We start from the raw sequence: 27564 nt of genomic DNA, 5'->3' as shown, positions 1-27564 counted from the left end.
TGTCCATGGCCTCTTCTGGCAAACTTTCTCCTTTAGTTTTCATGACTGAGGTTAACTTAAAATTCTTCTAGAAGTTAGCACTGCAGTATATTCTGAAGAAAAAAATGAAAGCAAAAAAGTTATTTCACCATTTATACCTATACCTTTAAACTCTCAACTTGCAAGCATAGCTTTAACTTTGTGAGCTAGTTGTCCTGCAGAGGAAAAACACTTCATTATCTCTCTCATTATGGAGGTTACTGTGCCACAACCATATCAAAATTCATGAGAGACTGGGCTTACAGTGAAATATAGAAAGCCTTCTGTCACAAGTATTTCAGAAATGCTATAATTTATTGATCATATTTCTAATCTGCCCTGCCTTCTGAAGTCATAATTCTTATATTACAAAGTATTGGGTTCAGAAATCAGACACATTTAGGTTTTTTGAAATAAGAGCAAGTAAAAATGCTCTGTTTGAGGTCCTGACTCATTCTGAAAATATGCAGATTAAAAAGGGACAATGAAAACACTGATCTGCCTATAAAAGAGTTGAATATATATGAGCTGTTAAATTTATGTAGGTACTTCAGTAATAAAATATGTAAAGTAGGAATAAAAGCCTGGTGTGGACATATGCTATTTCTTTCCTATATTCATAACTCTACTTTTTCCTTCTAACTTATTCTGTCATCCAATTTTTCTTTTCATATTAACTTTTAGCTTGGAAAAATGAACATTCTACAGAACAAGACTCATGAGGGTGCACATTTCTTGAGGGAACAGCCTGTTTTCACCCTTGTTTATAAATCCCTATATCACCCAATGCTATTTTGTACATGTTGCATTCCTCAGAAAATATTATGGACTCACTTAATGATGTGTGAGTGAGCTAATCTGTGCTGTGTGGCTAATTGGGAAAAGGGGATATGTTGTAATAGAACTTTTTTTTTTCTTGTGTATTTTAAAATACACGCTTTGCCAGAATTTCTCTGGGTACAAAAAAAAAGCCCCTCCAAGCATTCATTTAAGATACCAGTCTAAAGATAGCTCAGTAGTATTTTTGACTCTTACTTTTTTTGGCACACAACTTTATTATTCACTGCAGGAATGAAGTCAGGATGTTTCACAATTTCTGCTTTTTGAGAGTCACTGTTTTTCTCTTTTTCAACAGTTTTCCTCCCTTATAAAGCATATTTTAAATGTCAGTTCTCAGAATTTCATCTCATTTAGATTTGCACATTTCCGGGTTGGATGCTGGGTGGCTGCATAGCTAAGTTGAGAGGGTGCATGGTCTGTTTCTCTTTAAAGACAGGCTTTGGACCCCCAACTTAGAACCAGCGGCAGCCACGGTCCCCTCTGCTCTAACTGACCTACAGGGATCGAGCTAGTCCTCATAAAGGACCTACTGTGTACTTCAGACACATTAGCTAAAGCTGGCACTTAGATATAACTCTTTTCTTTTTCTAGTAGAAAAAGCTAAAGCTTTGGGACTTTATGAACTTGTCTAAGAATGTCGTCATGAATGGCTGAGCTGGAATTCAACCCAGTCCTTCTGATTCCAGAGTTCATGCTCATTCAATTAGAACATGAGACACTTAGCTCTGTTAAGTAGGAGTTTTAACATTTTCCTAAGAAGCAAGATTATAAATAGTGATTAAATAGGGAAGAAAGAGGTAGAAATGAAAATATCAAAATGTTCATAGTTGCTGTCATTGCCTTTTATTTTCAACAGGGTTTCTACAATGAGCAGATGTTGCTTTACTGACTTTAAAAAGTAAATGATGGTAAAAAAGAATCATTAGTTTTCTAGGCCTTATAGATCTTCTCCATTTTGAGTTAAAAAGACTTATGTTATCTCTTCTGGGAACTTAATGATCATTTGTTCTTGGCTTATATGGGGAAATGCATTCCTGATTTCTCAATAACAAAATTTAAAATGCATTTTTAACCAAACCAGTATATAAGTTGAGGACTACCTGTGCATACGTCCTTTCATGTTTGGAAAAGCTCTTATTTTTTTCCCCATTTAAATTTAAACTAAATTTAAACTAAAGGGCCTAAACTATATAAATAGATGGCATTGAATAAAAATTGTTTAATCATTTTTCTTTGGAGTTAATTAACATAGATTTCTTTTTCCCAATACTAGGTGTTAACATGTATCATCACTTCTGTGATTTTATCAATCTTTATGTTACGCAGCATGTTAATAATTCATTCTGTACAGATGTGTACGTCGTGATGTGGGACACTGTAAGTAAGAATGCACCTCTGCTTCCACCCTGGCTTTGCCTCCTTCTGTACATGTGTGATTCTAAGGCAGTGAAAATGAATTTTCTAAGGGACACACATTTAAATACACGTTCACATACACACATACATCCATACCTATGTAAATGGGTGTGAATGTCTGTATACGTGCATTTACATATACAGGTACACATACATATACACATATGCAGAGATATATGTGCCCTTGTTCTTTGAATTTTAGAATAAGGCTGCATAAGCTTTCTTTCCCTCTCTGGGCGAATGGAACTCCAAAGACCAAAGATTTGTGCTCACTGTTCCTTTAAGACTGACATTCACTTAACCTCTTGGCTGTGTTTTAAGAGCATGCCTCTGTTTAGAATTTGACCTCTTATAATTATCTTTGCTTAATAGCAGCTTCCCTGTTGCCACTTGCTTCATGCCAGATTGTGCTGTGTGTTTCAGCTCACAATACTGGATGAATCTTAGGCATTTATATATATGCATCTGTTGAATTCCACCCACCATTTTCTTTTAGTGCAGTTTTTTTCTCCCTTCTTTTCTTTGCCTGCTTTTTCTGTGCTTCTTTCCATATCTTGCCCCTCCACCCACCAAGGTAACCCCAAGGTGTACCTCAGTCTCCTCATCTGTGAAATGGGATAATCATAGTATTTACCTCAGTGTCATTTTGAGGATTAACCATATAGTGGGTGAAGAGTCACAATGCCTGGCACATAGTAAGTGCACTCTAAATGTTAACTATGACAGGGATAAGGGGAACAAGTGTTTTATAGGGTACTCTAGAGAGGTTGCCTAAACTAGGAAGTTAGACAACCACAAGGGGTCATCTGAGGCTCAGTTAAACACTCCAACACTCAAGATACTTACAGGTCCCCTTGGCGTGAGTCAGTTCAGAACGATATTGCCAGGGACCCCAGCTGGCCAGCAGGGCAGCATCAGGCATTTCTTGCAAGGGGAGTCCATCCCAGCAGCCCCCGTGGTACACTCAGATGCAGGATAGGATGCCCCCGGGGCAGGTGCAGGATGGGATGCCCCTGCCCTGGCTGAAGAGTCTCCTTTGCACAGGGGCCAGTCTTACCTGAAATGACATTATTATAGCAGAGCACCCAGGATCCCTACAAGAAACGCACCCCGTTACCAGCGCAGGGCACTCAGGGAAGCCCAAACATAGCATTTCCGGTCCAGATGCAAGTTACTGATCATCATGTTTTTAAAACATAAGGAACATTGCCTAGAAACAAGTTGACACATGCCTTTTTATTTCCATAGACCAGAGCTAGACAGTTAACTGAAGGTCACATTCTCATGCAGAAGGGGAAGTGGTTTTATTAATGCTTTATTTACAGATATGGAGCTAGTAATGGAGGAAGGTTTTCATTATCATTTCTTTGGATCTTTAGTTTAATTTGAAATTGGATGAGAATTGATTCTATAACCCTTGGCAGATTAGTGCTTTCTTTTAGTTTCCTTGTTTACATGTATTTAGGTTTTCCTCTTGTGTTTCCAGTTTTCCTGCCACAATTTTGTTTCTTGGAAATGTTTCTGTGAGCAAAGAGAACAATAGTCCTTTTCTTTTCTTATATTTGTATAACCACTTCTAGGCCACATTCACCATCTATCAGAAGTTCTTGAATGATTAACTCAGGATTGTTTTGATATATTTTTTTCTAATTATACTTGTTGTTATCTCAGTTAATGCTGACACCCCCCCCCCCCCCATAGAGTAGGACTTTTATGGGTTTATTTTGCAGGTGAGGAGGCTGCGACTCTGAGAAGCAGGCATGAGTTGAAAGGTAACTGTTCTAGTTAGATAATCCTGCTGGAATGCAAAACACCAGAAATGGATTGGCTTTTGTAAAGGGGGTTTATTTGGTTACACAGTTACAGTCTTAAGGCCATAAGATGTCCAAGGTAACGCATCAACAATCAGGTACCTTCACTGGAGGATGGCCAATGGCATCCAGAAAAACTCTGTTAGCTGGGAAGGCACGTGGCTGGCATCTGCTCCAAGTTCTGGTTTCAAAATTGCTTTCTCCCAGGATGTTCCTCTCTAGGCCACAGCTCCTCTTCAAAATGTCACTTTCAGTTGCTCTTGGGGAGTTTGTCCAGCTTCTCTGGAGCAAGAGGCTGCTTTCAACGGCCGTCTTCAAACTGTCTCTCATCTGCAGCTCCTCTCTCAGCTCCTGGGCATTCTTCGAAGTGTCCCTCTTGGCTGTAGCAAGCCCGCTCCTTCTGTCTGAGCTTATATAGTGCTCTAGTAAACTAATCAAGGCCCACGCTGCATGGGTGGGGTCACACCTCCATGGAAATTATCCAGTTAGGGTCATCACCCACAGTTGGGTGGGGCGCATCCCCATGGAAGTACTCACTCAAGGAATTACAGTCTAATCAACACTAATAAGTCTACTCACACAAGATTGCATCAAAGATAATGGCATTTTGGGGACATAATACATTCAAATGGGCACAGTTACTGATTCAGCTTGTAAGAACAAATTAGAGGATTACAGGCCAAGAGGTCTGAGCCCAGACTTGTGCTATGAGACATCACAGAACTTTATCTCCTCTCCATAGTCCTCTATAGAGCCTGTTAAGTTGATGGAAAGTTTTCCAGACCCAGAAACTTCTTTGTACCCTGTTGCATGGTTTCCCGTGTCTTCCTCAGGTGGACAACATGAGCCAGCCTCTACCCCCCTGCCTCTTTCTGGTGGGTTGGAATAAACAGGATACCTTGGCAGCCTGAAGATCCCAGCCTGCTCCTTAACTGGGCAGGTGATGCTAGAGCAGTCTGACTGTGACTCAGACCCTGCACGGACAGACAGGATGGATTTAGCAAGCGGGGTGGCTGCACTTACTATGCATCCAAAGCCTACCTTCTTGGGCAGAGAGGCCTTTGCTAGTTTCTCAGTCAGATTTTTAGGATGGGCAACTCTACCCAGCTGCGCTAGAATTCAGGCCCAAAGAATATTGTAGCTTGGATGTGGACAGTGTTAAGGTTCTGTGTGGCCATTGGCTGTTTCTCTTTTTGGTGAGGCCTTGAATTAATCAATACTACAACCATGAGCTTGACCATGGTGCGGAACCCCCATGGTGGGTGGTGTTGCCACAGTGCTGCTGTTGAAAGCCTCAGGGGAGCAGTTTGCCCAGGGTCAAGAGCAGGGAGGTAGATGGCGGCTGCAGTTCAGAACTTGGTGAAGCAAAGCCCTGTGACATTTTACTGACTGCTCCCCCCCCCCCCCCGAAGAAGCTAGGGGCCTTCCCTCTCCATCTTGAGGTTCTCAGCAGTGTGGCCTCTCCGTTTGGACCCTTGGCTTCTTTGGTGGGGTGGGCAAGGCCATCGACATCCACGATGCAGAGAGGGGCTTCTCCCCAAATGTAAAGCAGAATGAACGAGAGGAGAGATGACTGCAGGCTTCCCACATTGTCTTGTGTTGAGTGGTATAGCTTTATTATTTTGTTAATTATGCAAGTGATACCTGATTGCAATGAGTTTAAACGACACAGAAGTATTAAAGTTGAAAAATAGAGGGGTCCCTTCTCCCTCCCTCCATTTCCCCCAAGGGTAACTAGAGTTAACAGTTGGGTGAGTTCCTTATAAGACTTTTTAAATCTGGATAAAATAAATAAATCCTTATACAGATTTACATAAGGATCTATATATATGTATACACTCACACACATATAAGTATAACATATACTCTCTCATATGGCTAAATTATTATTATATCATGGACATGAACCTTCAGTGTTACCATGTTTTAGCAGATGTGTGGTATTCCACTTGATGGAAGTTATGGATGTTTGTTGTATCAATGCATGTATTATCTGCTGCCTTTTCCCTGATCACATTTAGTTTGTTTCCAGTTCTTTGCTATTCCTGGGAGATGTGGAAAAGAAGCTTCTAGGGGTGGTTATTACTGGAAAAGTTATTCATTAATAATTTCCCTGAGAAATTATTTTATTATTAAATTTTCGTTTCAAAGGTATCTTATTTTTTCTTATCTTATTTTTTTTCTGAAATATTTTTTCCCCAAGAAAATGTCTAGAATCACTGCTTTTAATTGCCTTTTATTTATTATTGAACCAGAACAGAAACATTTCACTTTAGATGCCATTGAGAAATACCTTTATTAGAATGGCATTGGAAAAACTTTGAGGGGAGGATTTTTTTTTTATTACCACTTCTAATAGTTCTCAGTAACTGTGAAATAACTTTAATAATACGTGCAACATAAATTTTCAAAATCTGTAAAAAGAATGCTATAAAGATGACAAGACATGAACATAATGGATACAATATATAACCAACTGTAGACTTTGATTGTAATCCTACAATACATATTTCTTATTTACACTGGCTGAATTTTTCAGTGTTACACCGTTTTAAATTTAATTGATCTCCTCGCGTTAGCTGATGGAGCTTGCAGCTGATTTCTGCATTTCATAAGTGAAATGTATTTGCAGATGTACTAGAAAGAACTAGTTCCTGCTGAGAGGCAACTGTGAAAAAGAAGTTACAGGCATGAAGCCTGGCACCAAAGAGACCGGGTTTAATCCCAGCTCTGTAACTTACTTGTTGCACAAGTTAGGCAAATTACCTGAATATGTGTTTCTGTTTCCTCATCTGTAAAATGGGGATGATGATATTACCTACCTTGTTAGGGTTATGGGGTTATTTAATGAGTTAATAATGTCAAGTGCTTAGAACAGTGCCTGGAACATAGAAGGATATAAGATGCTATTGTTGTTACTATTATTATTATTAATGGGGAACCGTCACATGTTACTCATTAGCCAATGGGGGATTGTTTTGTGAAGCTACATTTATTGTTTATTTTTTGTTGGAGAGGTTCTATGTTTACATAAAAATCACGCAGAAAATACAGTTCCATCCTTCACACACACAATTTTCCCTATTGACACTTTGCATTAGTGTGATACCTTTGTTACAACTGATGATACAATATTATTATAATGATACTATAAACTATAGTCCGTAATTTACCTTAGAATTCACTGTTTGTGTTGTACACTCCTAAGGGTTTTAAAATTTTTATTCTAGCAACATATATTCAACCTGAAATTTCCCATTTTAACCATATTCAAATACATCATTCATGGTGTTAATTACATCACAATCTTGTGCTACTTACCACCATCCATTAACAAAACTTTTCCATCACCATTCCCTACCCCCATGCTGGCTCCTGGTAAGCTGTATTCTAGTTTTTGACTCTGTGAATTTGCTTATTCTAATTATTTCCTATCAGTGAGATTATACAATATTTGTCCTTTTATAGCTGGCTTATTTCACACAGCATGGTATCTTCAAGGTTCATCCATGTCGTCGCATGTATGGGAACTTCTTTCCTTTTTCAGGTTCAATAACACTTAATGCTAAAACTTACAAGATATTTTCTTGTTCTGAAATTCCTTCCCAAAAGTATATTTCATTTACCCCAATTGTTTTTACTCATTGAGCATATCAAGGCGTGTACAAATGGTGGTGTATATGTGTGTTGCGTGTACAAATGGTGGCGTATATGTGTGCTGTATCTATCTCTGATTGGATAGCAAATTAACAGGGAAAAAAACCAATAGCAACTATCATTTTAAAAGAGTGAGAATAAAATGGGCTAAAGGTGGAGATAAGATTAAAATTGTTATGATTATTTATGGTGATATTTCATTAAATTAGGCATTTGCTCAGGCCCAAGATGATACCCAAAAGGAAGAAACATTTTTCGGGTATGGGTGTTATTAGCTTGTGTGGGATCTTTAGTTCTTTACACTGACAAGCTAATTCAGGCATTTTGTTGCATCTTTGAAAAGCCATGCTGTATCCTTGTATTTCTCTAACATTTTATTTCCTTCTTCAGAGCTCCTATGGATATGGTGACCTATTCTCTGAAACGTGGAAAGCATTTACTGATTATGATGTTATACATTTGAAAACTTATGATTCCAAAAGGGTAATGTACTTTACTGAAATATTTGTAAATAACTGTCATGTGTAGATGGCTCATTCATAAAATAAATATTTAATAGGAATATGTATTAGCTATTAACAAGGATTACTGACTTTTAGTTTACTTTTTATAAGAATATTCATCATTTACCCCTTAGTTTTAACAACTTTTGTCTATAGCTCTTCTCACAATATTAATTTTATTCTCCTTGAGTGAAATAGTTGGCTATTTAAATTATTTTAATGCTCAGGGGAATTAGTTAAAATTTATTTTTTGTAATTTTAAGAACTATTTTGGTATGGAAGGTGAGAATTCTATTCGTCTTATCTTGTAAAATATCTTCATTCTTAGGTATGTTTTAAAGAAGCTATTTTTTCATTACTCCCTCGCATGAGGTATGGGCTGTTCTATAATACCCCTCTGGTAAGCATATTGTCTGTTGTTCACATTTATATTTATAGAATTTATTCTTGATAGAATTTAAGATAAAATTTATACATAATTAAAAAAACATCTTAAATAGCAGTGCAAAAGTACTCATTGTAATATGAGTGGTTGCTTTTATTTTAGATCTCTGGCTGTCAAAATACTGGATTATTTAGAGCATTTTCTCAGCATGTATTACACAGACTAAACATCACACAAGAGGGACCTAAGGTAATGAATCCATTCGGGGTTCTGAGGTGGGCTTGATTTTTTTTACCCCCAATGAAAACCAACACCTTTTCAGAAACAGAAATGTACAGAACGTGGTATTTTCTACGTTTTATGTTTTCGGATCTGGAGTGATCTGAAATCATTTGTCAATAACCTATAAAAGCTAAGCTGAGGGATATTGGAAGAATTTGCTGTTTTCTCCTTTTTCCTTCCCCTTTTTTCCTCCATGAATCCCATCCACCCTGAAATATCCCCTAATGCGTACTACCCCTGCCAGAAAACTGACCAAAAACTAGAAGCAATGTAAAGAAGAGTTTTTCTCTTCTGTGGCTTTAGTGGACAAATTTTTATTCCTTGAGAGGACTGTGAAGGAATCAGGCTAAAAAGTAGTAGTTATGTAGATGTGTCGTTATTGAGTTTCATCTCTTTGTGTTCAGCTGTTCTTTTGTATGTTCAGGTATACCCAGCATAATTTTACGTTTTCCTTTTGGATTTAGGATGGAAAAATTCGAGTCACCATTCTTGCACGGAGCACAGAATACCGGAAAATACTAAACCAAAATGAGGTTAGTTTTTGGTATGCATTTTGAGTATTATCATTTTGAATTTGCCTTCCCATAACTAATTTATTGTATTTTGTCATGTTACATTAAAAGCTTTGATTTGAAATTATTAGCCTTCAGAAAAATTTGCTGACCTATGCCCAGATCATTTTTTGGGTTTGAATTTCTAGTGGAAGTCACCAAATCAAAGCTTGCACAAACTAGATTTGCCTTATTGTAAATGTTCATCTGCACCAACTAAGAATGGAAACAGACAAAAAATATTTGAGTCCTGCCTTCACCTCCATAGATTGGCAAACGTTCATCCTCCACACAGACTCTCAAAAAAAAAATGCGAGAGTATCTTTCGTGTGTGTGTGTATTAGAAAAGTTGTAAGTTTACAGAAAAATCATGCATACTAACATAATATTAACACCTTGCATTAGTGTGGTACATTTGTTACAATTCATGAGTGAATTGTAACTTCTGATAGAGTGTGGTTAACACCATGGCATCAAGCAACAGATTCAGTCGGAATAGTCTCTGTTCTCTTACATGGTTTTATATCTTAGAAATCACTGGTATATTTGATTGTGGTTAAAGGGAAAATTTTAGGTTGTATACATGTTACTAGAATAAAAATTTTAAAAGAAAACATGAGACTGTACAACACAAATAGTGAACCCTAATGTAAACCATGGACTATAGTTAATAGTATAATAATATTTTTCATCAATTTTAAAAATGTAGTGCATCAGTGCAAGGTGTTAACAATAAGGTGGTAAATGGGAATCCTGTGTTTTATACATGATTGTTCTATACACCCACAATTTCTCTAATAATTAAAAAAGAAAAAAAAGAAAACATCCAAATCTTTTTAAATTGACAGTATAATTTCAGACGTGAAGGTTCACAAATGCAACTTCACATTCCACCAAGAATATCTTCAGCTCTAATCCCTCTACTTCTAATTTCTAATTTCCTTTCCAACTAAGGGGGGAGCCATACTGCAGAAATTAGCCGAGAACCACTTCATATCCCATATGCCTCTTGCACAATCTAATCTTGAAGACAACACACACACAAAAATACTTCTTTCAACACAAACTGTTGAAATAAAGAAACCAAAACTGTCCTTTGCCAAAAAAAAAAAAAAAAAAAAAAAAAAAGAAAGAAAGAAAGAAAGGAAAGAGAAATCATTCACATCTGAGGCTTTCCAACTCATTTCAACAGCTATAAACTGTATTTAACCTCCATGAGATCACCATGCAAGGTCCCTGCCTTTAAATCATGGCCTGAAGATAGCCTTGCAATAGTAAGATTTGTTCCACCTAATGTGTTCATACCTACGATGTGCTGACCCGTGTTCTAGGCCCTGGAGACACAGCAGACAGCCAGACAGATCCCTTCCGTCATGGAGTTTGTACTCTAAAAGGAGATATAAACAAGAAATAAGAAAAGAAGTCATCAAGTAAGGTGACTTCAGATAGTGCTAAGGGCTATGAAGGAAGTAAAAGAGGGGGTTACGATGGAGCTTGGGGATGAGGATGGAGAGAGAGCAGTCAGGCAAGGCCAGTCTGAGTGCTTGAACTGAGAACTGATCCGTGAGAAGAATCCAGCCAAGAAAAGAGCCTTCCGGGCAGATGTTCCAGAAACAGAGAGAACACCAGTGTAGCTGCAGCATAGCAGAATTAATCAGAGAGGCCAGGCATGGTGTAGGGAGATCACACTGGAATATGTAAATATGTTAGGTTACTCTGCAAACGGGAATTGAGTTGCAGATGGAATTAAGGCGGCTAATTCGGTGACCTCAAGATGGGGAGATTATCCTGGGTTACCTGGATGGGCCCAGTGGAATCACAAGGGGGCTTATGCTCAGTCCACCACAGAACCTTTGCCTCTGGAAGGCTCTTTTCTTGGCTGGATTCTTCTCACCGATTGTGTCTCAGGGAAGTACTTCCTTAAAAGTGGGAGGCGGAGGCAGGAAATAGTGAAGGAGACAGTGATGAATGAGGCAGGTCGGAGAGATGCAACGTGTAGGCTTTGAAGGGGCCCCAAGCCACGGAAAGCAGGCAGCTTCGAGAAGCTGGAAATGGCAAGGAAATGCATTCTCCCCGAGAGCCTCCGGAAAGGAACCTGCCCTGCTCATTGAGATCCATTTTGGATTTTTATTCCACAGAAGTATAAAATATAAATAAATTGTGTTGTTTTAAGCTGCTAAATTTGTGGCAACTTGTTATAGCAGCAAAAAGAAAACTAATACACAGGGTGAGACATGAACTGGCATTATTATTTTTTTTTTTTAAAATCACTCTGGCTGCAAGAATAGGAGCAGGGCAATTGGTTAGGGGCTATTGCAGTGGCCCAAATGAGAGGGGTTGAACTAAGGTGATGATGGTAGAGATGGACAAAATAGTTGGATTCAGGATCATCTCTAGAGTTAGAGCTGCAGTACTGGTGGAATGTACTGCATTATATTGGGTGGGGCCAGGAAAGGCCTCAAGAGTCAACTGTGACTCCTGGGCCTTTAGCTTGAGCAGTTAAGTAGAACTGAGATGGAAAAACTCCATAGAGGGTAAAATGTTGTACACTGGTTAATTTGGATGTCTAACAGGCTGATCAAGATTATGTAATTAGCTTTTCAGGACCCAAATGGATTGTGAAGTACAAGAACATATGGCATAGTGAGGGCATTGATTGTAAACTGTGTGGATGGAAGAAATGAGATTTTTTTTCTTGAATCCTGAGGAAAAAAACATCAAACAATGCGGTGTTGGTGTAGATAGACCGGAACCCTCAACAGCACACAGATCAATAGTCTGTATTGGTATAGATGTAACATACTGAGTGCCAACTACATGCCAAGCATATTGCCACATGCTCCCAAAGCATCATATCTCTCAACCCTCCCACTAAGCCCATGAGGTACATATTTTCTTACCCCAAGGCTTAGAGGTTAACACACTTGCACAAGGTCACCAGCCAGCTAGTTGATGAACAAGTGTTTGAGTCAAAGTAGTCTGAGCCTGCTTCCTTAACCAGAGTGCTCTCTTGCTTATAAAATCAAATAGATTTTAGAGGAGGCTGATTCTGCCTTTGTTCCCAGTCCATCAGGAAAGGGCAGGCTAAGGAACAGCATCCAGCCCTGGAAAGAAGCCCAGTAGAGAGGTTCAGCACCAGTGTTGATGTGTAGGCATCAACATTTTCAGATCCGGTTATGCAGATTGTCCAGGGATTTTACCCAAAAGTGAGACTTGGCAGTTCAAATCCCAGCTCCAAGCCAAAGAGCACCAACCGGCTGCTTTGCTCCTGAGGAACAGGAGTGAAGCAAGCACCTCTGCCTATAATTTGATTAGTGAATAGGTAATAAAACCCAAGTCCCCTAATAAAATGATGGTTCATAGAATCCAGCCTAACTTCGGGGTTTGAATGCTGTATTGGAAAGGATATGACCTCTTTGGCTGGACTGGAAACCATGAGAAAGAGCTGCCTTGTCTTGGGATGCTCGGGGACACGTGATCCCTTTTGTGGAACCCAGGCTCATTCCGTCTAATTGATCCTCCTGGAAAATGGCATTCTAATCTTCCATCACTCTGTCAACTCAGTAGATCTGATCAGTAAATTCCTGGGAGTTCAGGGGCTGTCAGAGAAAGAAACTTGTTTTATGACTGTGTGTGCAGTGGCGCAGGGTTGGATTTTGGTCACTGCCTGTTGCTTGCTTTCTTTCTTCCTCTTTTTTCTCAAAGCAGTTGTAGGTTTACAGAAAAACCATGCAGAAAGTACAGAGTTCCCGCATACAACAGACACATACACCACACACACACACACACACAGTTCTCCCTATTATTAACATTTTGCATTAGTTTGTATCTTCGTTACAGTTGATGAAACAATGTTATGATTGTACTATTGACAGTAGTCCATAGTTTATATTAGGGGTCACTGTTTGCATTGTACACATCTATGATTTTTTTAAAAAAATTATTCTGATAACATATATAGCCTAATATTTCCCATTTTAACTACTTTCACATATACAATTCAGTGCTGTTAATTATGTTCACATTGTTGTGCTACCATCACCTCCAGCCATTTGCTTTTTGTAAGTGGGACAGTGGAGTACAGTGGTTAAGAACACAGAATCTGGGGTCACACAACCTGGATTTGATTTTGGTTCTGCCACATGCTAGCTGGGAAATGCTGGGAAAGTTCTTTGACTTCTCTAAGCCTCAGTTGTCTCATTTGTAAAATGGGCATCATAATAATAATAATCCCTACTTGGTGTGACTTTTATGAAGATGAAGTATCGTTAAAGCACTTAGCCGACAGTGATGCTTGCTGTGGCTTTTGAGTTGTTATTGCAGGTGGTCACAAGACTGCAGCGTGATGCATGTGCAAGCACCAGTGCATGGCGGTGACCCACGGTGTTGGGTGCAGCGAGGGGCCTGGGGAGCCATCGCTAGGTTTTTGGCTGTAGATTAATTGTGCTTGGTTATTTTCTGTTTGCCAGAAGAATGCTTTTTTTTTCCTGTGTATAATAATTATTTTTCTGACAAGAATTTAGTACTGTAAGAGGAGGGGGTCCAAAGTGCTAGTGATTTGTATGAAATGAGATAACGAATGGGAAGAAAGCTCTTAACATAATGTCTGGAAAATAGTAAGTGCCCAGTAAACATGATGAAAGTTGTGTGAATGACTAGCAACTAGTAATAACAACAGCTAGCATTTACTGTGCTCTTGGGCTCACTTTGTGTCTACGGATTTTCTCTGTTCAGCCTCGTAGCAGCCCACTGTGGTGGAATATTCCGGAGGCACGGTTGTGTGCCAAGGGTGGAGCCTGGAGTTGAATTCAATTAAGGGTAGAAGCAGTAGACCTGAGGGATATTTAGTACTTGAAAATATTTTATGTGGGAAAAGAAATTTTATTAGGGCTCATAAAGGAAAGTAAAACAGAAGGAAAAGAAATTCTAAATGTTTCTCTTTTCCCTGCAGCTGGTAAATGCACTGAAAACAGTATCTACATTTGAAGTGCAGATTGTGGATTACAAGTATAAGTAAGTACATAGCCCACTCTCAGAGACACCACTGTCTTTTTAAAAACATTTTTTTTTCTTATTAGAGAAGTTGTAAGTTTATAGAAAAATCATGCAGAAAATAAGAGTTCTCAAATATTTCCCGTTACACGGTTTTCCCTATTATTAACCCTTTGTATCATACCTTTGTTAGTTGATGAAACAATGTTATTATTGTTTATATATAATAATATATATTATATAATAAATATAGAAATATAATAATATACTATAAATTATAGTCCATGTTTACATTAGGGTTCATTGTGTTGTATAGACCTATGTTTATTTTTTTTAAATTTTTATTCTAGTAACATATATATAATACAAAAAAACTTCCCCTTTAACCACACTCAAATCATTCAGTGCCATTTATTACATTTACAATGTTGTGCTACCATCACCACAATCCATTACCGAAATTTCTCCATCATCCCAAACTGAAATTCTCTACCACTTAAGCAGTAAGTCCCATTCTCTACCCCCACCCAACCCCTGGTAACCTGTATTCTAGTTGGTCTTTTTGGAGACACCACCATCTTTTGCTTGGCTGAATTAAAGGAGGATAGAAAGTGCTTCTGGAATGGGAGCTCGTAGTACCCTGTAGATCCAGAAGGGACATGGAGTTGCGTCTATAAGTAAAATGACAGGCGAGGATTCCAGCTACAGGGACATTGCTTTTCATTTTTATGGGGTCTGATGTCACCACACCTTCCTGTTTTTCAAGAGAAGTAATGAATCCTGATCTTTTATTTGAAATTTCTGAATTCTTGAAATTTGGCCACTATTTTTGAATTAAAAGCAAAACAAAACAAAACATTTCCTAGGCCTAATTTGCCCTGCCAACTGCCAGTTTCAACTTTTGACCTAAAATTATTTATATGGTAATTATTTGAAGATCATGGGATAATATGAGATTTTTTATCCTATAAACAGTTATGTTTGTTTAAAAATTCTGATATAAGTAGAAGACTTAGAAGGACAAAATATGCCTATCATCCACTGTCTAGGTAAACTCCTGTTGACTTAAAAACAATAATTCATGTAGTTCCTGGTTGAAAAAGTCAAGCAATAAAGTTGAAAAGGAAAAGTGAAAACTTTGTTCTCCCCACTTTGCCCCACTTCTCCCACCCATAGCCATAGTCCTGTTTTCCTAATTTAACACTATGAATAGTTTCTTTCTATGTTAAAAAAAAAAAAAAAGTATACAGATATCAGCATAAAGAGGTTTAAACATATCGTGGGGAGCATAAGCATGGGAGTTTAGTTCACTTATACAACAAATCTTTATTGGATACTGTGCTGGTTTGAGTGTATTATGTCCCCCAGAAGAAGCCATATTCTTTGATGCAATCTTGTGGGGCAGACATATTAGTGGGGATTAAGTTGGAACATTTGGATTAGGTTGTTTGCATGGAGGTGTGCCCCACCCAACTGTAGGTGATAACTCTGATGAGATAATTTCCATGGAGGCGTGGCCCCACCCATTCAGGGTGAGCCTTGATGAGTGGAGCCATATAAATGAGCTGACAAACAGAAGGAAATCAATGCAGCTGAGAGTGACATTTTGAAGAGGAGCTACAGCCAAGAGGGACACTTTGAAGAAAGCACAGGAGCTGCAGATGAGAGACAGTTTGAAGACAGCCGTTGAAAGCAGACTCTTGCTCTGGAGAAGCTGAGAGAGGACAAATATCCCAAGTGCAACTAAGAGTGACATTTTTGAGGAACTGCAGCCTAGAGAGGAACGTCCTGGGAGAAAGCCATTTTGAAACCAGAACTTTGGAGCAGACTCCAGCCATGTGCCTTCCCAGCTAACAGAGGTTTTCCGGACACCACTGGCCATCCTCTAGTGAAGGTACCTGATTGCTGATGTGTTACCTTGGACCCTTTATAGCCTTAAGACTGTAACTCTTAAAACAAATAAACCCCCTTTTATAAAAGCCAATCCGTCTCTGGTGTTTTGCATTCTGGCAGCATTAGCAAACTAGAACAGATACTGTCTTAGTTTCTGAGGGCTGCTATAACAAACTACCATGAACTGGGTGGCTTACAAGTTTATGCTCTCACAGTTCTGGAGGCCAGACGTATGAAGCCAAGGTGTCTGCAGCGCCTCATTCCCTGCTCTCTCCAAAGGCTCTAGGGGAGGGTCCTTCCTGGCCTCTTCCAGCTTCTGGTGGCTCCTGGTGTCCCTCGGCGTGTGGCAGCATCATCTGTGTCTCCGCGTTTCCAGCGGTCACCTTCTCCCTGCGTATCTCTTTGTTCTCTCCGTTCTCATTGGATCCCAGGCCCATCCTAATCCAGTATGTTCTCATCTGGAACCTTACTTTCATGATGTCTGCAAAGATTCTTTCTCCAAATAAGGTCATGTTCTGAGGTTCTGGGTGGACATGAATTTTGGGTGGACGCTACTCAATCCATTGTAGGTACCCCTGAGCTGTCACCGTGCTTAGCAGTGGGAATCCAGTGACGAGGATGGCCTGGCTCTTGTCTTGGGGACCTCAGATCCTGAAACAGATGAAGAGCAATCTTAAGAACAGCTACTGTTTTTTGGGACTTACATTTATACTTCACTTGCTTTATCTCATTTCCCTCTTTCAATGGTCCTGCGAGGTTGACGAAGTTATTCCTATTTTACAAATTACACTACAGTGTGGTGACTGCCCTCATTGCCATATGAAGAAACATGGGTGCCAAGAAGGTATCCTAATGTCCAACTGAAAGAGCCAGCGAGGGCCTCTCTGAGTCATAAAGCCCACTTGACTGGGCTTTTAAGGATACGTGAGAGTTTTCTGGATGAAGGAAGAATGATGATGAATTCATACTTTGTCAATCAAAGGAAAGTGTATATAACATTAGGTAGCTTGGAGAGTTGAGAGAGCTAATCCATGGGGCTTTCCCACAACTGGCTGCTCCAGAGGTATATTCACCTGGGCAGATGACCATCCTTCCTTGGGCATCAGCTCCCATTCCTGGAGAAACTGAGGCATGTGCCCCTGGTGTGGGATGCACACTTGGAGCTGTCTTTCCTCTCCCATGTGGGGTTTTTGTTCTGTGAGAGGAAGCTCTTTAAAGAGGAGTAGCTGATTAAGAGGGAATTACCCTTCCTTTCTTCGATCCAAAATAATCTTGATCATGTCTTTTTTTCTTTACTTTGGGTGAAGTGGGACTGGGAGACCTAATTCCATTATGTATATTAGGAGTGTGATCCTTATTCCAGCATTTCTTTCCTGCCTAACTTTGTTGAACTTTTTCAGCACTGATTTTCTGTTGAGTTTGCACATCTTTTAGTATCTTGGACTAACATTTTTTCAATCCTAACATGCATAAAATTGTGGATGAATATATTCCAAAGGCAGGGAAATGACCTGGTGGTCTCTGAGATAATTTTAGGTGACTCAGATGGCATTGAATAATTTAAATCACACAAGGAGAAATTTATTTTCTCTTATTATCTCAAGGAAATAGTTTCAGTTTGATGCTAGTATATCATAACGTCTCTTTAATGCTTTCTTATTTACAAAGTGAGAGCAGGCCTAGGCTCTCGGCTTTGCTTTGTAATGGTATCTATGTAGATTTGAATAACCCTTTATTTTTATTATATTTGTTTGGATGGTTTTATTTATGTCATATGTTCCTGGGTTTCCATTTAAGATTGCCATTAAAAGTTCCTTTTAAAATAAGTGTATTTAAAATTTTTAAGAAGTTGAGCTGATAGAAAAAATGTCAGTTGACATTCATTTGTTTATTTACAAATAAATTTCAGGCATAGGCTTGAAAGTGGCAAAAAATCATGAAGGTAGAATGTAATTTAAGAACTGGAAACACACTTGTGTCGATATTCTTCCTGTGAATCAGACTTAACTCTTTCTTCTCCCCATCTTGTGTCATTCTATATGTTCACAGGGAACTTGGGTTTTTAGATCAGCTAAGGATCACACACAACACGGACATATTTATTGGAATACACGGAGCTGGTCTTACCCATTTACTTTTCCTTCCAGACTGGGCTGCTGTATTTGAACTGTAAGTATTTGGGGGGTAGTTTTACACTGAGCTGCTAATAATGCTGAGCTTTTCATTCCAAGCATTGAAGGGCTTAATATTTAATCATTTCAGGGAACTCACGTCACACAGGCACCTCAAAAGAAAAAAAGGACTTAAAAAATTTAGATTCTGCAGCTGCCATTACATTTAGCAAGTAAATTACCTCTTCCCCCATTTACACTGGAGGTATAAATCTCTGGTTTCCTAACCATGACGTTCCTGCAAGCCTCTCAAACGATGTGCATCTCTCTGCACCTGATGTAGTTAAAAGAGAACTTGTCCGTCTCGTGAACGGCACAGCTTGGGAACACAAGCCAGCCACTTCAACTAGTGCTCCTTGATTCTAGATGTAGGGAGACTGAGGCCCTCAGGGTGATTTGCCCAGGGCACGCCTCTAAGTGTTGGTTAGTTATGGAGACACGGCTTCCCTCTTTCCATGACTCTACTCTTGACTCCATGCCCTGCGTTAGTTCTTGATATACTGATGACAATTGCTCTTACCTTATTTTCCCCCTTTGTGTCTAAAAATCTTGACTTTATGGTTTCATTTTAAAAATGATTTGACTCAGTATTTAAATGGATGAACTTCTGAGGCTCTGCAATAACTTTATTATATATAATAACTTTATATATTATATATATATTTATTTATATATCTTAGAGAAATAGCCAGGAAATTGCAGATTCTACCTCAATTCTTCATTTCTCCTAGAGAGACAGAGGGAGAGAAGGAGAGAGTAATAGGGAGTGGGAAAGAGAAAGAAAGAAAAATGTAATCGAGAGAACTCAGGTCTTGGATTCCAACAGACCTGGATTCAATTTTTGCTTCCTTCCCTTACTAGCTATGAGACTAGATGTGTTGTTATCTTCTGGAGTCCACTTCCATATCGCTCAAAGACTGGGGTGTTACGAGACAATAGGAAGTTCATAGACAGTAGACCCTGTTAAAAAAGGTCAGCCTCTCCATTTCATAATCCTACTCTGTTTTTAAAAAGTTAAGATAATCCAGTTATGAGAATATTTTAAAAAATAATCTCCCCAGTCTTGTTTCCTATTCACAAAACCTTTTGCGTGGACATATGTGGAATTGTTGGTCGGGCAAACCCCTGGGTGAAAGGCTGTGTCCTCAGGTACAACTGTGAAGACGAACGGTGCTACGCGGACCTGGCAAGGCTGAGAGGCGTCCGTTACGCCACCTGGAGAAGGCAGAGCAAGGTCTTTCCTCAAGACAAGGTACAATTCAATCACACAACTCACTTTGTTTTGCTTCTTGATTGGTTTAAAGTATCTAACTGTTACTATGAAAAAGCTGTCGTTGGACTTCAATCCTAAGATAAACTGTCCTCCTCTGGCAGGTTTACAAAAAATCACACAGAAAGTAGAGTTCCCAAATACCCACTCCCACAAGCAGTTTTCCCTATTGTTAACACTTTGCGTTGGTGCGGTACTTTTGTTACAATTGATGAAACAATATTATAATTATTCTATTAACTGTAGTCCATAATTCACATAAGTGTTCACCGTGTTGTACAGTTCTATGGTTTCTGAAAATTTTTATTCTGGTAACATGTATACAACCTAAAATTTCCTATTTAAATGACTTTCAAATATACAATTCATTGCTGTTAATTACATTCACAGTGTTGTGCTACCATTTCTACCATCCATTACCAAAACCTTTCCATCACTGCAGACAGAGACTCTGTACCAATTAAGCATTAAGTCCCCATTCTCTACCCCCACGCTGGCCTCTGGTAACCTATATTCTAGTTTCTGACTCTATAATAATCTGCACTTTCTAATTATTTCATATACATGAAATCCCACAATATTTGTCCTTTTGTGTCTGGCTTATTTCATGCAACATGATATCTTAAGGTTCATCCATGTTGTCGCATGTATCAGAACTTCATTCCTTTTTACAACTGGATAATCCACATTTTATTTATCCATTCATCAGTTGATGGACACTTTAGTTACTTCCATTTTTTTGGCAATTGCAAATGATACTGCCATGAACATCAGTGTGCAAATGTCTATTCAAGTCCCTGCTTTCAATTCTTTTGGGTATGTACCTAGTAGCAGGATTGCTGGATCATATGGTAATTCTATACTTAGCTTCTGAGGAACTGCCAAACTGTCTTCCACAGCAGCTGCACCATTTTACATTCCCACTGACAGTGAACAAGTTTTCCTATTTCTCTACATCCTAACACTTATTTTCCATTTTTAAAATAGTAGCCATTGTAATGTATGTGAAATGGTATCTCATTGTGTTTTTTTTCCCTAACCATTTTATTCAAATACCATAGAATCCATCCAAAGTATACAATCAGTGACTCTTGGTATAACCACATAGTTATGCTTTCACCACCACAATCAATTTGAAAACGTTTTCATTGTTCAAGAAAAAAAAAAATTCCCATATCCTTTATACCCCCTATTATTGACACTTAGCTTTGGTGTCGTACCTTTGTTATAATTGATGAAAGATTATTACAATGTTACTGTTAACTATAGTCCTTAGTTTGCATTAATTGTATTTTTCCCGCATACCACTCTACTATTAACTCCTTGTAATAGTGTTGTACATTTGCTCTAGTTCATGTAAGAAGTTTCTCATGTTTGTACAATTAACCACAGTTATCATCCACAACAGGTTTTGCCATGTTATACAGTCCCATATTTTATCCTCTAGCTTTGCTTCTAGTGACATACATGTCCCTAGACTTTCCCTTTCGATCATATTCACACTCAGCACTGTTATTTACGCTTATAGTATTGTGTCACCATCACCTCTGTTTCCAAACATTTACAATCAACTTTACTAAGCATTCTGTACAACTTAGGCATTATCTTCCCATTCTCTACCCTCTTTCTATCTCTGCTAGCTTATACTCCAGCTTTTAACTCCCGAAGTTTGTCTATGGCTGATTTTGCACTACAACAGAAGAGTCAAGTAGTTTCGACAGATACTGTATGGTCCACACAGTGGAAAATATTTGTCATTATAATTAGTTCTTGTTAGTGAGACCATACAATATTTGACCTTTTTTGTCTGGCTTATTTCGATCAACATAATGGCCTCAAAGCTCATCCATGTTGTTGCATACATCAGGACTTCATTCCTTCTTACAGTTGCATAATATTCCATTGTATGTTTATGCCACAGTTTGTTTATCCACTCGTCAGTTGATGGACACTTGGGCTGTATCCATCCTTTGGCAATCGTAAATAATGCCATTATGAACATCGGTGTGCAAGTGTCTGTTCACATTCCTGCTTTTAGTCTTCTGTGCATATACCTAGCGATGGGATTGCTAGATTATGTGGTGATTCCATACTTAACTTCCTGAGGAACCGCCAAACTGCCTTCCAGAGCAGCTGCACGATTCTACATTCCCAACAGCAGTGAATGAGTGTTCCTGTTTCTCTATATTCTCTCCAGCACTTATAGTTTTCTGTTTTTTTGATGATGGCATTCTAGGAGGTTTAAAATGATATCTCATTGTGGTTTTGATTTGCATTTCTCTGATGGCTAATGATGTTGAGCATCTTTTCATGTGCTCTTTGGCCATTTGTATATCTTCTTTGGAGAAATTTCTATTCAGGTATTTTGCCCATTTTTAATTGGGTTGTTTGTCTTTTTGTTGTTGAGTTGAAGGATCTCTTTGTATATTCTGGCTATTAAACCCTTATTAGCTATGTGGTTTCCAAATGTTTTCTCCTATGGTATAGGTTGTTGTTTTACTTTCATGATGAAGTCCTTCAATGTGCAAAACTTTCTTTATTTTGATGAAGTTCCATTTATTTATTTTGTTGTTGTTTTGCTCATGCTTTTGGTGTAAGGTCTAAGAAATCTTTGCCGAACACAAGGTCCTGAAGATATTTCCCTATGTTTTCTTCTAGGAGTTCAAAAGTTGTGGTTTTTATATGTAAGTCTTTGCTCCATTTTGAGTTGATTTTTATGGATGCTGTAAAGCAGGGAGCCTCCTACATTCTTTCCCCATGGAGATCCAGTTTTCCCAATACTACTTGTTGAAGAGGTTATTCTTTCCCTAAAGAGTGAACTTGTTATCCTTCTCAAAAATCAGTTGGCCATGGATGTGAGGGTTAATTTCTGAACTCTCAATTTGATTCCATTGATCTTTATGTCTATTCTTGTGCCAGTGCCATGCTGTTTTGATTACTGTAGTTTTGTAATAAGTTTTAAAACCAGAAAGTGTGAGTTCTGCTGCCCTTTAACTGTTTTCTGGAGTTTTGAGGAAGATGGCTCTGCCAGCTTTTGCTAGTTGTTCAAAGGTTCTGTGAGGGAACAGCACCCTGGAGCATCTTACCTGCCTTCTTGGTCAACCGGAAGACTGCCACCACCTGTTGTAAATAAAGTTTTATTGGGACACAGCCACACTCATTCACATATTGTCTATGGCTGATTTTGCACTACAACAGAAGAGTCAAGTAGTTTTGACAGATACCGTATGGTCCACACAGCTGAAAATATTTGTCTGGCCCTTTCCAGAAAAAGTTTGCTGATCTCTGACACAGAGCATAAGTCAAAACAGTTGCATTGGCCCAAGTAAAATAATTTTCTTCCTATTTGGAAAAACCCTGTCCTTATTTACTGATGGATTTGGTTTGTTTCTTGCAGGGCCACCACCCAACTCTGGGGGAGCACCCAAAGTTCACCAATTACTCCTTCGATGTGGAAGAATTCATGTACCTTGTCCTTCAGGCTGCAGACCATGTGTCACAGCACCCACAGTGGCCCTTTAACAGAAAGCGCGATGAGCTGTAGATGTTTCCAGTGTGTTTGCAGACAGACAGTACTGAAACACTCCAACACCAGGATGCACAATTAAATCAGTAAAAACACCCTGTTATTTCCCACCCCAAACTGACCTTTTCTCTACCAAAACATACCTTCAGGATATTACTTATAATTATTTTTTTAAATTATCTTCAAGTGCTTCATGTGATTTCTATGTCATTGCTATTTATCAAGATATTTTTGCACTAAAAACTGTACTTTTTATATTTCAAAATATGGGCATGGGCTCACTGGTGTAATTGAGCTTTCTTCTTAGGGATACCAAAGTTTTCAACCTTCAGAGTTTTAGAATTTGTAAGTATTTTTGTAGAATACCATGTGATTATGATTCTAGACTGTACCAGCTTGTTTGTGATATATTTGGGTAAATTCACAACTGCTCTTTTATTGGACATAATCTGTTCATAACACTGTTTGTTGTATGAAAGAAAAATATGCACAACACACATATTCATACACACACTTTTTAAGGCTTTCCATAGTAGTGATGTTCCGTAACAAGTTATAGGACCATGTTATATAAATCAGATACTGTTATAAACAGGTCTATCATCTAATTTCCAAAGAATTCACTGCTATATCTTTTTAATCAGCTCCAGGTTGTTTGCATCAAGAACCCAAATACACGATGATTTTGCATTAATTTGTATCTCATATTCATATAATTCATATTCAAACCATTTTACAGAATGTAACAACTACATAAGATACAAACAAATTAGTACATTCTGTAGGATTGTTTTGTGTACCTTATAGATGGTTTCCATGGACTCTTAGCAGTGGAGAACATTTATGTTTTATGTATATATCAAATACTGATTTCCATTATGCATGCGTTTTAACTGCGTATACCTGCATATGTGCATCTACCTCTATTAGCATGAAAGTCTCCAATCTTTGTTTCTGCAAACTTCAGATTAGTCACATGAATGTAATTTTTTCCTATAAAAGAGTTAATACACGTGAATTGTCAATTCCAATTGAAAAAGAATCAACATAAGAAAGTACCACTGATTAAATAAAATGTCTGAAATGTAGTCCCACTCTTTAAATGGGATTCATTTCTGATTGTTTATGAATTTCCAATTTAGCAGTCAGAAACCATAAATTTATGTTACTGCAAAATGTGAGGTTTACATTTTATTGACACTTGAGTAGTCTAATTTAGAGACTAGTGATTTCTGTGTTTTAAAGTAGGGGGTTAGCAAACTATATCAGAGCTAAGAATGTTTTTACATTTTAGAGTTGTTAAAAAATAAAAAGGAGATGTGCAGCAGAGAAGGTAACTGGCCCACAAAGAATAAATTGTTTACTATTGGGCCTTGTGCAAAAAAATGTTTGCTAACTTCTGCTTTAAAGGATTACAAATAGTTTTCTAGAGATGAGGAGTATTTATTATAATATCTGCAAAGATAAGTGTGAATCACAGCAGTAATAGCTTTGATTTGGATCTTAAAATTTTGTAGATAGAATTAACAACATACGAGGTTTTAAATGACAGGTATTGCTACTGTTAGTGCCAAATGCTGAGTAACCCTGGGAAGATATTTCACATGAAAGGAATTTAAAGGCAGTGTTGCACTTTTAGTCAGAGAAGTATAAACATCTGAGAAAAACTATCTGAAAAATACAGTTTCAGTATTTATCTTACCTCATTTTAAGATGTGCATAGGAAATGTAATTCTGTAGACTAGTAAGCATTTTATAAATTGAGAACAATTTTATAATAATACCATTATATTTGCATATTTCGCATATCTATAGGAAAGTTTTATATAAATAAGAAAGTCCATTTGACACTTTAATTATGGAATTAGCTTTTATCGGACTTTTTTGTAGGCATAAAAGAAGGTGTTGAAATTGTTATAAAGTTTAAAATGTAAAAACTGCTCTTTTCATGGATTATGTCTTTAAAAGGGATGCATTTCATTGTACATTTTGGGTATGGCTTTAAAATAAATCTTTTTATACTTTATTTGAATATCAGAATCATTTCCCAGGCTTTCTATGTCTGAATGGTAAAACACTTACTCTTTTTTGGCAATCTGGTAGCTCTTAGATTATAAATGTATTTATATTATTGTTGAATTTTAAACAAAAAATTACGCGTTAAATTTTTTAGCACTTTATGATGTTTTCATAAATATATACGGTATTATCCTTACAAAAATCGTATAAGAATTATTGTTCCCATTTTACACATGAAGAAAATCAGATGCAGCTTAGGGGACTTCTGATTCTGTATCTGTAGTCTGCTTTTCATTCGCTCACTTGCTTGTTCAGTAACTACTGTTGGAGCGACTATTACATGCCAGGTCCTTTCGAGGTTCTGGAGATGCAGCAGGAGAAAGAACCGACAAGAATCCCTGCCCTCATGGAGCTTACATTCTGCTGGAACGGAAGACAATAAACAAAATTTAGGAAGTAAAATATACTGTATGCCAGGTGCTGATGGAGAAACCAAAGCAGGAGAGAGGGATGTGGAGCTCTGGGGAGAGGGGAAGTAGTGTCTATTCAACTAGGGGACAGGGAAGGCCTCCGTGAGGAGGTGAAGTTTTCTTCAAGAAATGAGAAGGTGATGGAGGGAGCCAAGCAGACAGCTGGGCAGGGAGCATTCCGGCAAGACTGAGCAGCAAGTGCACAGGGCATGCAGTGAGGCAGGAACATGCCTGGTGTGCTGGAGAAACAGCAAGGAGACCAGTGGAGCTGGAGCAGAGCGAGCGAGAGGCCGAGAAGGAGGAAATAAGGTGTCGTCCTTTGATTCTGATGTTGGGGGGGATCTGACTAAAGGAATAACATGCTCTTACTTTTGTACAGAGTAACTGGCTTTATGTTGAGACCAGGCTGTAGAAGGATATCTTAGGTTATTTCTCTGGAAAGCAGACACGAAGATGGAGATTTGTATTTGGGTGGTTTACTGGGGAGAATTCGCATGATCAACACCTGTGAGCAAGTAAGGGGAAGAACTTGAGCTGTGGGCAGGGAGCTCGGGAGCTGGCGGGGTCTGGCATGGTCCTGTAGAGATGCTCCTGTTGACTGGAAGCTAGATCTAGAGGTTTCGTTAGAGTCAGAGTTGATTTTTTTGTTTTGGAAGAATAATTATAGGTGATACTGTGTTCTTCATATTGCATCAGTTTTAGTGATAGTGAGACATCAGTGGACTGAGAGGACAAATCTGATTTCTTCATTGTAAGTTTCCCTATTATCCACAGCCATTGTCTTTCCAATTCTATTCTGTCTGCATTTCTTTATAGAGAAATGTTCCCTTATCCACTAGGCCATTTGGTTACCCTTAAATATAGCTCATATAAATATAGAATGTGCCCAAAGTATGTATCTTTGAACATATAACTATTTCCCTTTTGTTAGGAATTTTTAAACTAATGAGTTTGGTGCCTTAGCACACTTCAGTGGTGTACAATGAGTTTTACTCCCTTCCTCCTTTTTTTCACTCTTTTCTCCTCCTCTTTCCTCTTTCACTCTCTTTTGTATCATTTTGAACTCACAGCCTTTTATATATTCAATATTTTAATAAATGGCAGGAATGATTTTTTTTTACTGCTTAGGTTTGAAATTTTTTTATTGCACTACCGTATATACAACTCAAAATTAATCACTTTCAGGCATACAGTTCAGTAGTATTAATTGCATTCACAATATTGGGTACCATCACCAACTTTTTCATCACTTCAAACAGAAACTATGTACCCATTAAAGAATAACTCCCCCTTCGCCTCAACCCCTGGCCCCTGTAACCTGTAATCTACTCTGTCTCTATGAGTTTGTTTATTGTAGGTATTTCATATAAGGAAGATCCTACAGTATTTGTCTTTTTGTGTATGGCTTATTTCATTCAATATGATGTCTTTGAGGTTTAGCTATGTGGTAGCATGTATCAGAACATCATGCCTTTTTACATGAATAATATTCCATTGTGTGTATGTACCAAATTTTGTTTACTCATTCATCTGTTGATGGACACTTGGGTTGTTTCCACCTTTTAGTTATTGTGCATAATGCTGTTCTGAACATCTGTGAACAAATATCTGTTCAAGTCCCTGCTTTCCATCCTTTGGGGTATATACCAAGAAGTAGCATTGCTGGGTCATATGGTAATTTTATGTTCAATTTTCTGAGGAACTGCCGAACTGATTTCCAAACTGGCTGCAAGCTTTTACAGTCCCCAAAATATATGAGT

General features: G+C 38.2%; 1 protein-coding gene across 8 annotated transcripts in view; it reads left to right on the top strand.

The window, feature by feature from the left end:
- The window catches only part of EOGT (EGF domain specific O-linked N-acetylglucosamine transferase), a 37510-nt gene extending 13744 nt beyond the window's left edge, over positions 1 to 23766 (top strand). For 7 of the 8 annotated variants that reach the window (XM_037800099.1, XM_037800087.1, XM_037800107.1 and 4 more), the window contains 9 exons: positions 2132 to 2235; positions 8133 to 8225; positions 8574 to 8645; positions 8793 to 8879; positions 9377 to 9445; positions 14415 to 14476; positions 18398 to 18517; positions 19669 to 19771; positions 23187 to 23766. In XM_037800099.1, coding sequence (XP_037656027.1) covers positions 2132 to 2235; positions 8133 to 8225; positions 8574 to 8645; positions 8793 to 8879; positions 9377 to 9445; positions 14415 to 14476; positions 18398 to 18517; positions 19669 to 19771; positions 23187 to 23333 — 857 coding nt within the window. In that variant the 3' untranslated portion in view covers positions 23334 to 23766. Of the gene's footprint in view, positions 1 to 2131; positions 2236 to 8132; positions 8226 to 8573; positions 8646 to 8792; positions 8880 to 9376; positions 9446 to 14414; positions 14477 to 18397; positions 18518 to 19380; positions 19772 to 23186 lie in introns of all 8 variants that reach the window. The other variant, XR_005211114.1, reaches the window with a different exon arrangement.
- The last annotated feature ends 3798 nt before the right edge of the window (positions 23767 to 27564 follow it).

The sequence above is a fragment of the Choloepus didactylus genome, chromosome 1 (genome assembly GCF_015220235.1).
Source record: "Choloepus didactylus isolate mChoDid1 chromosome 1, mChoDid1.pri, whole genome shotgun sequence".
NCBI classification, from domain to species: domain Eukaryota; kingdom Metazoa; phylum Chordata; class Mammalia; order Pilosa; family Megalonychidae; genus Choloepus; species Choloepus didactylus.
Note: the sequence above shows the minus strand (reverse complement) of the source record. Positions and strands in the feature narration are given on the sequence as shown.